At 34.1% G+C, this 13,318-nt stretch overlaps 1 protein-coding gene across 4 annotated transcripts; it reads right to left on the bottom strand.

Moving 5' to 3' along the window:
* On the bottom strand, positions 1-10,814 carry LOC148624011 (galectin-4-like). Of its 4 annotated transcripts, none has more exons than XM_088566419.1 (13): positions 10,592-10,814; positions 7,375-7,463; positions 6,790-7,117; positions 5,765-5,850; positions 5,340-5,541; positions 4,147-4,266; positions 3,751-3,839; positions 3,065-3,269; positions 2,601-2,720; positions 2,187-2,275; positions 1,440-1,644; positions 1,141-1,253; positions 1-252 (listed from the first exon to the last, which is right to left on the bottom strand). In XM_088566419.1, coding segments are annotated over exons 1-13 (1,671 nt in total). In that variant the 5' UTR covers positions 10,616-10,814; the 3' UTR covers positions 1-251. The 4 variants fall into 4 exon arrangements, with proteins under 4 accessions (XP_088422545.1, XP_088422543.1, XP_088422546.1 ...); XM_088566417.1 differs by lacking the exon at positions 10,592-10,814 and adding an exon at positions 10,397-10,489; XM_088566420.1 differs by lacking the exon at positions 1-252 and having other exon boundaries at positions 1,140-1,253; positions 10,592-10,752.
* Between the last annotated feature and the right edge of the window lie 2,504 nt (positions 10,815-13,318).

The following is a 13,318-nucleotide window of genomic DNA, read 5'->3' as shown; positions in this document are numbered from 1 at the left end:
GAAAAACAATAAATATTTTATTAAATATAAAACAGTAGTATAAATAAGCAATAAGCGGAACAACAAAGTATATGACATTGACATAACCTTGAATTGGCTATTTAGTAAATGAAGTAATCTATAAAGCAATTTTTCCCACTTCTTTTTGTAAAATTTTGAAGATTTGAATGCTAGTCTACTCAGTCCCAGTATCACATTTTGTAGTATTTCTATGATTGTCTTCAAACTAGATATATCTGGCAGTAAAGAAATCTACAATAAACAATAAATGTCTTTAAATGGCTAACAAAAAATATACAAAAGCAGTTCATATTTTCATGTCGGAGACTGGTCAGATTTTGTTATACAAATGTCTGTCTAACGTCATAACTTGAGAATGCTTTGTTTTATACTTTAAACTTTACACAATTGTTTGTTGTAGTAGTCTTGTGGTCTGTGAATTCAATATTTAGTTTTTATAGTTTCTACTTAGTTTTAATAAAGGGGAGGGTAAAGATTTTACATGTCACAACATATCTTGAAAGCATCTGGTTGTATTTACTTCATACTTTGCACATTTGTTGGTTACATATGTATAATTGTTTGAAAATCTCTATACTTTTAGATGAGATTTCAATTCTTTCACTAATGTTATTGAATATTAATTCTCTAATAGAGGGTGATTTTTCACATGCTGCACTATGTCTTGTAAACACCATATTATAATTACTTTAAACTATACAGAGTTGCTAGTTATGAAGAACTGAAGATCTGTATAGTGAGTATTTACAACGTCAAATTTTTGTTTAAGAGATATGGAAGTTTTCTTGAACGAGTGTATTTTTTACATGTTGTACTGTATCTTAAACATGCTTTATCTGAACTACTTCAAACTTCAAAGAGAAGTTTATTATAAATGACATGTATGGTTTATATGTGTTGACCTGCCATGAATCATTTTTCACTGAAATATGCTATGTCTAGAAGAATGCATTGTCTCCTCTAATCATGTTTTCATTTAAGATTACCGGTATTTGTAATTTCTCCATTCCTCTGTATTAAATTACTTCATACTTAAACACATAAGATCTTCATGTTTATCTGCAGACCAAAATACATATAAATATGAGTTTTAATGAATTTATCAATAAGGAGACTTACTATAAGAATTCTGGCTCATAAAACTCGGCATGCCCTGTCAATTTGAGATGACAGACAGAATCCAATGGTAGTCTGTGATTATAGTCAATGTAGTGTTCCCCATTTACAAATGTCTACAAATAAAAAACTCCATTTAATACAGTTTTTTTTTTAACCTTCCAAAAAATAATAACAAAACAGTCATAAAGCATAAGGTTAATGTATTAGTATTTATTTCTTACTACATGTATGAAGTTCTGTAGAAATAGATAACTGTTTAAGGATTATGATAAATTAGCAAGACAGGTAAAGTAACCTACTCTGAATCTGTCTGCTTGGATATTTATAGCAATTTCACAGGTTTCTTTCTTCTCGAATGGAAAACTTGGTTGTTCTCGTTCCTCCTCCTGCCACTCTCCACCAGAGAATGTGTTTCTGATGGAACAGTTTTCCTGCAGACGTGGATTGAAATGATATGCTATATCACAATCGTCATCTTCACCACAACAGAAGTTCACTGCAAAGCTGAAAGAAAATGGTCATATCCACTTAAAATTCTGTCACTTGACAATATTCAGGATAGAATATTAGGCAAGTGGGAAATAATGATAAAGGCAGCTTTAGGAAGCTTACCCTGAAACGAAAAACTTACATTTTGTATGTTGGTTTTACCTAAACTTTTGCAATTTGGCTATTACCCAAAATTGCATTTCATGAGGACAGAGGGTCACTTTTGGCATGCTGGAAAAATATATTACAACATATTAAAATATTATGAAGGTATCATGAAATCTGTCAAGACTGACACTTCAATATTTTTGTATGATTTTACATTTTTTGTTGGTCTTATAAACTGCCAATTTCAGTGTTTAAATATATGTCCTGCAATTAGTGGAGCTTAATTTCTGATCCAAAGGTAGAACAAATGGTAATAGCAATTTGCTTCTTTACAACATCTTTAATATTGTCGATTTTAGATTAGTTGATAAATAATGTTTCATATTCAATCCATTCTATAAAGTAAATAATTAGCATAAACTGCTGTAAGTCACAGGAAAATAACATACCCTTCAGACCCTTTCTTTGGGATGGCCTTTACTACAACCCATCCACCCTCTCTCAGACCAAATGGAAGTCTCTCAATAACAGGTTTCTCCTTCAATGAATAATAATAAATAGTATGATTGATACAGTGGTAGTTACTGGGAGGATCAAGAAATTCAAAATGGGGGTTTCTAACCCAGAATTTTATCCCTAAAAAAATTGCACAAAATTATTTTTTTCCAACACAAGAAGGGTTCAAACCCCCACCCCCACCTTTGAATCCAACACTGGATAATACAAAGTATGGTTGATACAGTGACTTAAAACCAAGTATTTCCTTTTATCATGTGTTATTAACACATTTATACAACTAGGAAGACAAAAAATTAAATTTAATTTTATCCCAAATGAAGTAATCCTTGTAAATTAACACATACCAATTTTCGTTCCAGTTTGACTTGGTAGATGAATGCCTCTCCTTTGACCATGACTCCTTTTATATCCTCTACATTTCCTCTAGCATCAAATTTCATCCACTTGTTACCATTCACATAGACCTACAGGAAAGATGGATACAAAATCTTTAACATTCACATGGAAGCTTATTATAGAGAGAATGAAGATGAAACATCATTCAATTTTTTTATTTAGTGTAGGGATAAAGTGATAAAAAACTTGTTGAGAAATGATTAAATCAAAATGTAAGTATCACATTTCAGTATATATTTATGACCCTGTTATATGTTAAGTTCTGGTATAAAGACCCAAGTTGTAGTCAAGAGCCATTGCAGAATCTGAAGGCCATTATGGTAAGCTTCAATGGACACTGTTTAGCATTTTGTAACAAATTTGCAAATCTCGTGATAATCTCTTTAGTTAGTAAATAAAGCATAATATTCACCTTAAATTTGTTTCTTTTTGTAACAATTTTAATTTCGAATGGTTTTCTTTCAGCAATAACAGATGGAATATCAGCCCTCTCCTCCTCTCCCCAGTCACCACCATTACATGTATTCATGACCACCTGCCCTTCACTTATCCTTGGATTAAAGTGCATGGCTATGTCTGAGTCGGCATCAGTACCATTCATAAAGTTGATTGAAAACCTGAAGTAAGTAAAACAATACACTGTGACAACAATTGGTAGATTATAGGAAAGAATATCATCGAAAAAAGGCAACAATATGAAAATATGAAGCGGGGAATAGAAAGAATGATTAAGATATGAGATTTTTTTATAAGGTAGTGACCAAAATAAAACTGTGTCTTTTTTTTCTGAAGAGACTGACATTCTAAATGCCTTTTTTTATGTAATTCTATAAATATACAGCACTTTCACAGTGAAACTGTAGCATTATTATTTGTCAAATTTTGAAAAAAATAATACTTTAATCGTACATGAACTGCCTTTTTTATGAATTCCTACCCATCATCACGAATCAGTAAAAATACTTTAAATATTATTCACATTTAAGAAGTAAATTCCTCAGTTAAGATGGCTCCAGTTTGAATATGTGTAATCCTTTGATCTGTTCCATTCATTTGATAAGACAAACCATTTAGTTTCATTTAATCTGATGTACTTACACATCTCCTCCTGGTCTCATAAATCCTCTGAATACCATAACATCACCTTTCTCCATTCCAGATGGAATTGACTTAACAAAATCATCATCCTGAAAATAAGTCAACCATGTCAGAGGTTGAAATTCTAGCTGTTCTTCCATCCAATGACATCAAATCAGAAAATATCTTGCCAACCCAGTAATATATAGCATCTCTTGTGGTGGGTCACTTTATATCTTCAAAAAGTTCAATTTTCTTATACAAAAATAAAATTGCTCTCCTATCATAAATTACTCGCCAAGTATTCCCCCAGTATCATATGCTTTATTTCTGGATGGGATACTTACAAGCCTCATGAAATATGAAGTAATTGACTAATGAGCCTTGATATGAAATAGTTATACCAAAGCAACCTACCAATGGTTCTAAATATTCTACATCTTTGATATCCATATTTCCTTGGACATGGAAATGAGAGACATCAGACAATCCACATCTATGACTGAAGTCGGTGAAGTACTCATCATTAACATACACCTGTATAATGATAAAATTATTTTTGACTAAATACTTGTTTTGTATCATTGTAATTTATATCAATGTATATCATTATGTATAGAAATAAATTAATGACTGACTGAGGGTTTTTTTTTTATCGTCCTTGACTATCCTGTCCGGTCTTCACGGACGGGAAAAATTAATGACTGAGCCTGTGAATGTATATTGGGGTATTGCCCATTGATAGTATAACACATCAAAGTGGTGTTGGAGAGTATCGCCTACTGATTGTATAACCAGTCAAAGTGGTGTTGTATAGTATCGCCCACTGATAGTATAACCCGTCAAAATGGTGTTGGATAGTATCGCCAACTGATAGTATAACCAGTCAATGTGGTGTTGTATAGTATCGCCCACTGATAGTATAACCCGTCAAAATGGTGTTGTATAGTATCGCCCAGAGACAGCATAACCCGTCAAAGTGGTGTTGGATAGTACCGCTCACTGATAGCATAACCCGTCAAAACACCCTAAAACGTACTCCTGTTGTTTAGATAGTATATAACTCGTCAAAGAGGAGCCCCTATGGTCTGCCTATTTTGCCAAAAAAATATGACAGGTCCGGAACCTCTCCCTTAAATGCGCTACTGCCTTATAATTTAGTAATCTTACACACTACACCATAATGGGAGTTTTTATTTCACATGTAATTAAATGTGCAAAGGCTTTAATTGTGCAAGACGTTTTTTTTTTTCTTTTAACAGAATACAATTCTACCGAGAAATATTGTCTTTCCTCTTGCCATGATAAACGAAATCATTAAGATTTTAGTAAGAGAATTTGTATTTAAGCGCGAAGAATGATGAACATAAGCTAAAATATTGTTTTAAGCTGCTTTTTCATAGCAGAAAATATTTATTTCATAAACAAGTAAATGCCGACACCACTTATTGTAAATCCTAACGCCCCAATATAAATATTAAGTACTCCAACCGATTTGTCATGTAACTGTTTAAAATACATGTGACTTGTATACTTTATCTACGCGGATGTCATGCGATTATTAATCTAGGAAATTTTAAACCGCACACAATGTCAGGAAGATGACTTACTAGATATTTGTCTTCTGTACAGACGAAAAGTGCATCAAAGTACTGTCCTGGGTTAAATGGAAAATCTGCTTCATAGTCTCTTTCTTCGTCTCCCCATCCACCAAGATTAGCATTTCTGATTACAACACCCTCATTGGGACGTGGGTTGAAATGAAAGGCACACGTCTCGTTTTCGCAATCACAACCGAAGTTAATGCTGAACCTAAAGTTTGCAGACATTGGTATAGTTATTTGATATTTGTAGGGATCTCCCACACAACTTAAATCGTATTCATCTTAAGATTAGAGAAGTTCAAATACCGTAGTCTTGAAAGGTAATTTATTTACATGTTGGTTTGTTTTCCTGCATTTTTTAAACTAAAACTATGATTTATTCTATTTATTTTGATTCGACCGTACAAATGCACCAAAGTTCAAAAACTCACGGTTCGTTGTCCATGCCAGCTCCTCTAACTCTCACTGCCTTGCCAACCTGCATGTTACCGGGCATTTCTGTGCGATATGGCAAAGACTGCAATATAAGTAAAGGAGTGTTGAGAAATGCTTGTTTTATTGATATATATTACAGTCTTTCATCATTTTTATTTTTTCCATTTGATTTTTTTATGGGGAAGTTCTAGAAATGGACCAAATTAGTAATAAATAAAAAAACAGGCCAATAGACTTTATTGTGAAATGTCTAGGAGAAGCAAATAGATCCCGTTGGAAATTTTAGTGATTAATAAATACAGGACCTGCGTCGCCGTTACATATTGTGTCTTCCATATGTATATAAACACTAAGCAATTTAACAAAATCAGTCATGGTGGTTTACAAATTTCCTTTAGCAAATATCAACCTACTAAAGATAGCATATACTGCTGAAAAGGAATGGCTAATTCAACATGCTAAAATGTATGTAAAAAAAACAATCAAATGTATTCATAATAGGAGGTGCACACCTTCAATATGTATACACAGTGCAAGTTTGAATAATATTGGTTTGATAATTTACACAGTGTAGACCGTCTACAACATAGAGTAACAAAAAATAAATAAATAAGTTTAACATGCTCAAAATGTAAAAAAATATATCAAATTTCCCCCTTAATAGGAGGTGCACATCTTCAATATACATGTGAACACTGTGTAAAGTTCGAATGATATTGGTTAAATACAATTTGAGTTACGGGTCACACAAAATAGGTACCCCCAGAGCTTGACGGGGGCGTCAAACTCAGGGGGCACCTACTATGATCAAAAGTCGGAATATTTAACATATATAATCCAATATCTTTTTAGGGCCCAAAAATATGTTTTCTTTGCATGTCTATGTATATCAGGGCTCTTCGTGGTGAAATATTTTGTCTTTTCGCTGATGAACTATGACCTACGGTCAGTAATTCTACAAGAAGACCTGTTTTCAATAGACCTTTTAATAAGAACTAAACGAACACGAGATTCCACTTACGTATCTGTCAATAAATGTAATGTCGTAGTACTCGGCGCCATCTGTTAGGTGTAAATAATGTACGTTCTCCAGTCCAACACGATATGAGTAATTGATATATGGCTTTCCATTCACATAGGTTCTAAACTCATCACCGGTGACTTCAATACGAAGGATAAATGATCTTCCATCATCAAACGGAAAATGAGGCTGGTCTTTTTCTTCGTCCTGCCAGTCACCTCCAGTGCACGAGTTTCTGATAACTTCGCCTTGTGATGGTCTTGGATTGAAGTGAAAAGCAATATCTCCACCTTGGGGGTCAGAATCTTGTTGGAGGTTTATTGCAAACCTGTTTAAGTACAATAATTTTGTATACTTATCACAACTTCATTTGTTCTTATTGAGAAAATCATTTTAACTTACAAATTTTAATAAATACTTAATATATATCTACTGGATGTCTCTAGTTACTAAAGTAGCCTATACATACACAACTTTCGTGGGGGATATAGAAAATTTCACATAACTAATGAAATGCATGGGTTTTGAAATCAAGTACACGTTCAATAAAGCATACCATTTTTACTTTTTATACAATATACATACGCTTCCGTTCCCCAAGTGACTCGGCCTCGCATGATAAACTGTTTTCCTGGGTGAAGTCCATTTGGGATGTAGAACGAGGAAGGAGTGTACTATGAAATATAAAGATAAATATAACATGTATTATTATTTAAAAGAGTAATCAAGGGAACCAAGGTTATAGCGGTAATGAAAAGAATGTAATCCAGGGACAAAGACCAGACATGAAAAACAGACATACACAACAAAGAACATAAAGTAACTAAAATCATACATACAAAGTAACAAAAGTAAATGAGCAACTCGGGCTCCACTAAAAACTGGGAGCATGGACCAGGTGCACCGGTAGGGTAAGCGTCCTCTGCTTTTCTAGAAACACACGCCAAGTTGCTCATAAAAAGTCAAGTCCGGGGTAGACAAACGAGGAAAGGAAAACTATGACCCGTTGAATAAATCAGTTTTCATGGTGCTGATGGATACACCATAACGATCCACGAGTTCATGATAACGGCCATAAAACTTCTGTAGTGATGACTTCAATCTTGTAGCAACGTAACTCTGTTCCAGAAGCCTATTTGTTAGAGTTCTAGCGCGATACAAAAAGTCTGTGTAGTTTCGGCAAGCTCTGGGATAACGTATGAGTTGTGATATGAACACTCCATACGCAGGAGCCGAAAGGATGTTGCCACAGATGAAAGGGAAGTTGACAATTCTGAATGAAAAGTCATCACGTTTGTCGTAAAGTTTGGTCAATAGTTTTCCTTTACCATCGATTTCTAAGTGTAGGTCAAGATATGAGGCTGACTTCACAGTGTCTGTAGTATCCTTTATCTCAAGTTCTTTGAGGTAGATGCGATGTATCAAATCCCCGAAATTAGGATTGTTTAAAGATAATACGTCATCTATATAGCGGAAACTGAGATTGAAGGATCTAGCCAAACGATATTCTTTCTTTCTGATCAGATCAGCTATAAAATCAGCCTCATAAGAGTGAAGGAATAGGTCAGCAAGTAAAGGAGCACAATTTGTTCCCATTGGAACGTCGACCGTTTGTTGAAAAACACGTCCACCACACTGGACAAATATGTTGTCAATTAAAAATTCCAGCATTTTGTAAACATCTTCCTCTGTATATTTGGAAGATAATTTGGAATTAATTCTTACAAAGTATGAGGAATCTCTACCAAGAACTATATATTTGTATCTAGGTGTACCATCTTTTTTGGAAAAACAAGGATGTATAATGTTTTTAAGTCGGGATTTTAACTGAGTATGGGGAATAGAAGTATACAGTGTTGAAAAATCATAGATTTTAATGCTATTATATTCAGATAATAGTCTTGAACTGATTGTCTCCAAAAGATCTTTCGAATTTTTCAGGATCCACATTGAATCAATACCACTACGGGAGTAACAAGTGTTGTAGTAGGACTGTAGACCCTCTTTGACAGTTGTGAGTATAGAAATTAAGTTTTGAAAGTGGTTTGGTGGTACATTTTGCAGATCCAGCTATGAAACGTTGTTTGTATGGATTCTTGTGAAGTTTAGGAATCCAGTACATGGACGGTAAATCACAATCATCGACCTTGGTAGAGAGACCAAACGAGGATAGCACAGATTTATGTTTTTTTACAATCTCTTCTTTGGAGAGAGTGGTAGCAGTATAGGTCTTATCACTGCTATTATTTTCTACGTCTACCTCTGATAATAAACATTGGATATAAAACGTTTTGCAGACAAAAAGAATGTTGTTTTGGGCTTTGTCTGCCGGTACGACAACATATTTGTCATGTATAGTAGACAATGTTTTTGCTACATCGGGGTCTTTGAAAACTGATGTAGCCTTGGCACTCATTGACCTACTTAAAACTTTCATTCGTTTCAAAATTAAAGACCTCACGGCCTTTAACCACTCTGACAGAGAATCAATGTCTTCTTGTTCTCGTTTTATCCATTTTCTTGCATAGTCCTCGACGGCATCTATAAGAACTTTAAAGTTATAATTCCAATTTATGGAGCGTGGTTCACGGTACTTGGGACCTTTAGAAAGGATATTACGCAGAGATTCGTTTTCGATAATTGTTGATGTACTTGCAGGGAAATCAATGAGCTCCCTACAACCAAGTCGCTGACCACATGCAGTATGGCAACCGACTGCGCAAATTTTGCATTGGTATTGGGTCTTTTTTAAGCAAAGCATTGACTAGATACTGCTATTTGATCTAAGACTAGACATTTTCTGCCGAAATGATTATTTATGTCTTATGCTGAGCAAGCATGGATTACCTTTTTTTATAACCAACTTTATTTTATCAATGAATTGGTTGTGTGACACATTGATAACAACCTAAAATATGAGCGATATGAAGACCGCATATTCTATGTCTGATAACAGGATTAAATAAATTTCAAATTTATTGGTTCAGTATTGATCTAAACACGAATGTGAAATATTTAGACAATAAAAATATTTGGGTCGTTCAGTTTTATATGGGGTGGGATAGATTTCCTTTGATGGACGCCTACTCATCGTCTGATAATGCTAAAGTGTACAATCATTGCACTGAATGAAATGATTTGAACTTAATAAACAATCATGCATGTAAAAACATGACAATCACACTTTACTTTCCATCTTTCTTATGGTATTTTCACAATTTAAACTATATCACAGGTAATAATCTGAAACACCCACAATATAGCTTAGGAGTGTTCATGATAAAACAGGACAATATGTATATCTAAGAAATACTTTATACCAATATTCAGGATATCTGGGTTTGGGAAAAAGGGAGTTCCAGGCTATTATTTGCCCAGTTCTGCCAAAATTTTGCACGACATTTTTTTCAACAAAAGGTGGAGCGTGTGTCCAACGCCCGGAACCATTCTGGATCCGCTACCGACACGTACCTTCAGTGCGGATGACATTAATTAGTCAATCTTCATTCGTTACTGCATCCATTATTTCATTTAATTCTGAACAACAAAACATAGAATGAACTTATTATATGATAGTGCTCGTATCACCAAATTTTATATGGCCTACCGGGTAAATTTCTACGGTTTTCCTCCATGACATTGTCTCATTTGACAGTTCATTTTACGTACAACACAATATCTGTCAGCTTGTAACAGTCAACCAGTGATAACTTGTTTTTACAGTCATAAATACGTTCAGTCGACAACAATATTAAACGTATAACATGTATATCGAACAATGAATAAGAAACATTATACGTACCACTCGATTGACCATGTACGACATCTTGAAGGCAAATATCCAACTACACGTCTGTTATCAAAGAATTGTACGTCCGCTGTAAGGAGGTTGATCGGGGTGAGCTGATCGAACAGAGTGGGAGTTAGTTTGTAAGATACTTATATTTATCAAGGGGAAAAACTGTTATCTTTCAGTTACCTGTGGTCACCACTAGGATATTGTTCAACGTTCAGTTATTTGGCAAACGTCATTATTAGCAGTATAATTACATGGATTACCCTACAAGTCATATGCAGCACGAGTATACATTAGCTGTCGGTTAAAAGAGCATAATATCATTTGACGAGATTATTACAAAATAAATAAATTAACAAAGTACACAGGCGTTGAAATCTTGATAAGCCCCTTCACCGCGCATTTTTTTGTCGTTGCTAAAGTTTCAAGTAGCAGTCTGCAAGAATCATGCAAATTCTGTAAAATGTGATACGCCTCAAAAGAAGGCTTCATATTTTTATTTTTGTTATTAAATTGATTTATAAGTCTGTATGATGAAATATATAATTATTCTAATCTGTCTGCTCTTAGGAGATAACACACATTGAAAATCCAACAGCTTCTATTGTATTTAGTGTCATTTACAGAGTTATTTCCCTTAATTTTGAATTCTACAGTGCATTCTATTTAATTTTCTTCTCCTATGAACAAGGTTTATATGGAAAGCCACATGTCACTTTCGATTTACTATGACATTTAAACAAATATCAAAAATAAAAATATGTCGACTTTCCAACCATGAATCAGTAAGAAAACTATGACTGTTCATGTGGTAATCGTTACACCGGACTACATCTATATATTGGGGAAAAGGGACTGTGATTTTTTTTTTGGATTACAGGGACGTTACGCACGCTATTGCATCATATGCGGTAACGTCGGAATTCGACGTTTGGGGACACTTTCCGTTTCGTGCTTGCTCGCTTATTGAAACACGTGTACAGTATAGTGAACTAATACACTAATTATATGATTGGTAGCAATTGAAACATCTTAAACATTTCTTAGAAAATCGAAAAGAATAATTAAATGGATGTGTGGACACAGACTGGTATTGCCCGAAGGGCAAGTATGGACGCAGACTGGTATTGCCTTAAGAACAAATTTGAACTTACATACGTTTTGTCTTGAACGTGTTTGCATTGTCTAAAAAAACTCCTCCATTTATTGATATCAATAATTGAATTATGCACATGTTGATAAATATCCATTAACATATGTTACTAAATATCTACTGAAATCAACAAATGGAGAACAAATTCCACAACGGCTTGTTATAACCATAAGGCAAATCATATATATATATATATATGTGCATGTTACAATGCTTCTTCGTTGATGGTGTACTTGCATGGATGTGTTGAACTTGCTATGTCATGTTAAGGATTGACCTTTTGACTTTATATAGGTTAGCTTGGTAAAATTCTGGACTTTCAGTCCAGTGTGGTATCTGTCAGTTACATGGATGGCCCTAATTTTAAAATGGTAGGGGCCATAAATTCAAAATTAAATAGGAGCATTCCTTTATAGTAGTTAGTAAAATCATGTCAAAATTTCATAACAATTGATCAATCATAACATTTAAATCATCGCACGAAAACCAAGTGAATATGGACGACGACGACATGGACGCCGCTGACGAAGACGCCGCTGTCAGCACCATACCAATACACGACCGCAATTTTTTGCGGTGACACTATTATATTAAATATATATAGCCTAGCTGGCCGAGTGGTCTAGGGCGCTGGACTTCGTGTAGGCGGTGTTGCCATAGATGTCACGGCGGTACGAGTTCGAGTCCCGCGGAGGGAACGACCAAACATTTGCATCGCAAATTTGACAGTTCTAACATCGTTGGGAATTTTTCAGACCTTTCAATACGTTTACATATCTTCCCTGTATCAATTTGCCGATGGAGCAGTGTAGCGAATAGAGTCGTCACATTCTGAGACATATATATATACATATATATATATCCAAATTCGGGGTTTGGATGCTCCATTTTCAATTCCCTAAACAGTCTGTCACATACTCTTCCTTAAGACCAAATTAGTTGTGTGTGATTTGCTAAGAATTTACATCTATAAGGTCTTTGTTTTTATATTAGTCCTAGAGTCCTAGTTAAACAGTTCTCTGGCAAAAGATATTAAAATTGCATAATAGAAAAATTTCTCACTGACAGTCATGTACTCAACAGAAAACATTCGAAATTCTTATGAAAAAAAAACTACAATACCGAAGGACTTTAAGGCTAAATCCATCGATACTGGCTCCTCACAGTTAACACTTTAAAATCAATGTTTCAACTAAATTAAGTGTATCAAACAATTTTATCAACTTCTAAATAGTGATATGCATTTTAGTCTCAAAAAAATTGTCCTTGGACAAAAACTGTATACTATAGTACTTGTTTTGCAGCTGTATAAAATATACTCAGAGGCAGTGCCAGTATCATAACGTGTATGTCCATTCAACACTTCACAACACTGTCAGTAACTTTTCTTTAGAATCTCTATTTAATCTTCTTCACAATTTAACAAAACTTAGTTATTTTTACGTGTGTAGTATTAATTTCTTAATACTTAATAAAACCATCATCCTTTTAACAGTGATTCATCCATATTTGTCTATCTGCAAATATAAGAAAAAGAGTAGATATTTATTTTTACGACTATGCAAAAATGATCAAAAATG

The sequence above is a fragment of the Perna viridis genome, chromosome 2, assembly GCF_037379345.1.
Source record: "Perna viridis isolate PV_CMFRI_1.1 ecotype Kerala chromosome 2, ASM3737934v1, whole genome shotgun sequence".
Taxonomy (NCBI): Eukaryota; Metazoa; Mollusca; class Bivalvia; order Mytilida; family Mytilidae; genus Perna; species Perna viridis.
The sequence above is the reverse complement of the archived record's forward strand: the minus strand, read 5'-3'. Positions and strand labels throughout refer to the sequence as shown.

Bases quoted from the DNA above. Each gene is read 5' to 3' on its own strand.
- LOC148624011 (XM_088566417.1), bottom strand. From the start codon at position 10,429: ATGTCATGGAGGAAAACCGTAGAAATTTACCCG. The intron at 5,542-5,764 runs GTGAGTTTTTGA...TGCAAACTTTAG, and splicing joins GCTGGCATGGACAACGAACC to GTTCAGCATTAACTTCGGTT. The intron at 3,840-4,146 runs GTAGGTTGCTTT...ACTTATTTTCAG, and splicing joins TAGAATATTTAGAACCATTG to GATGATGATTTTGTTAAGTC.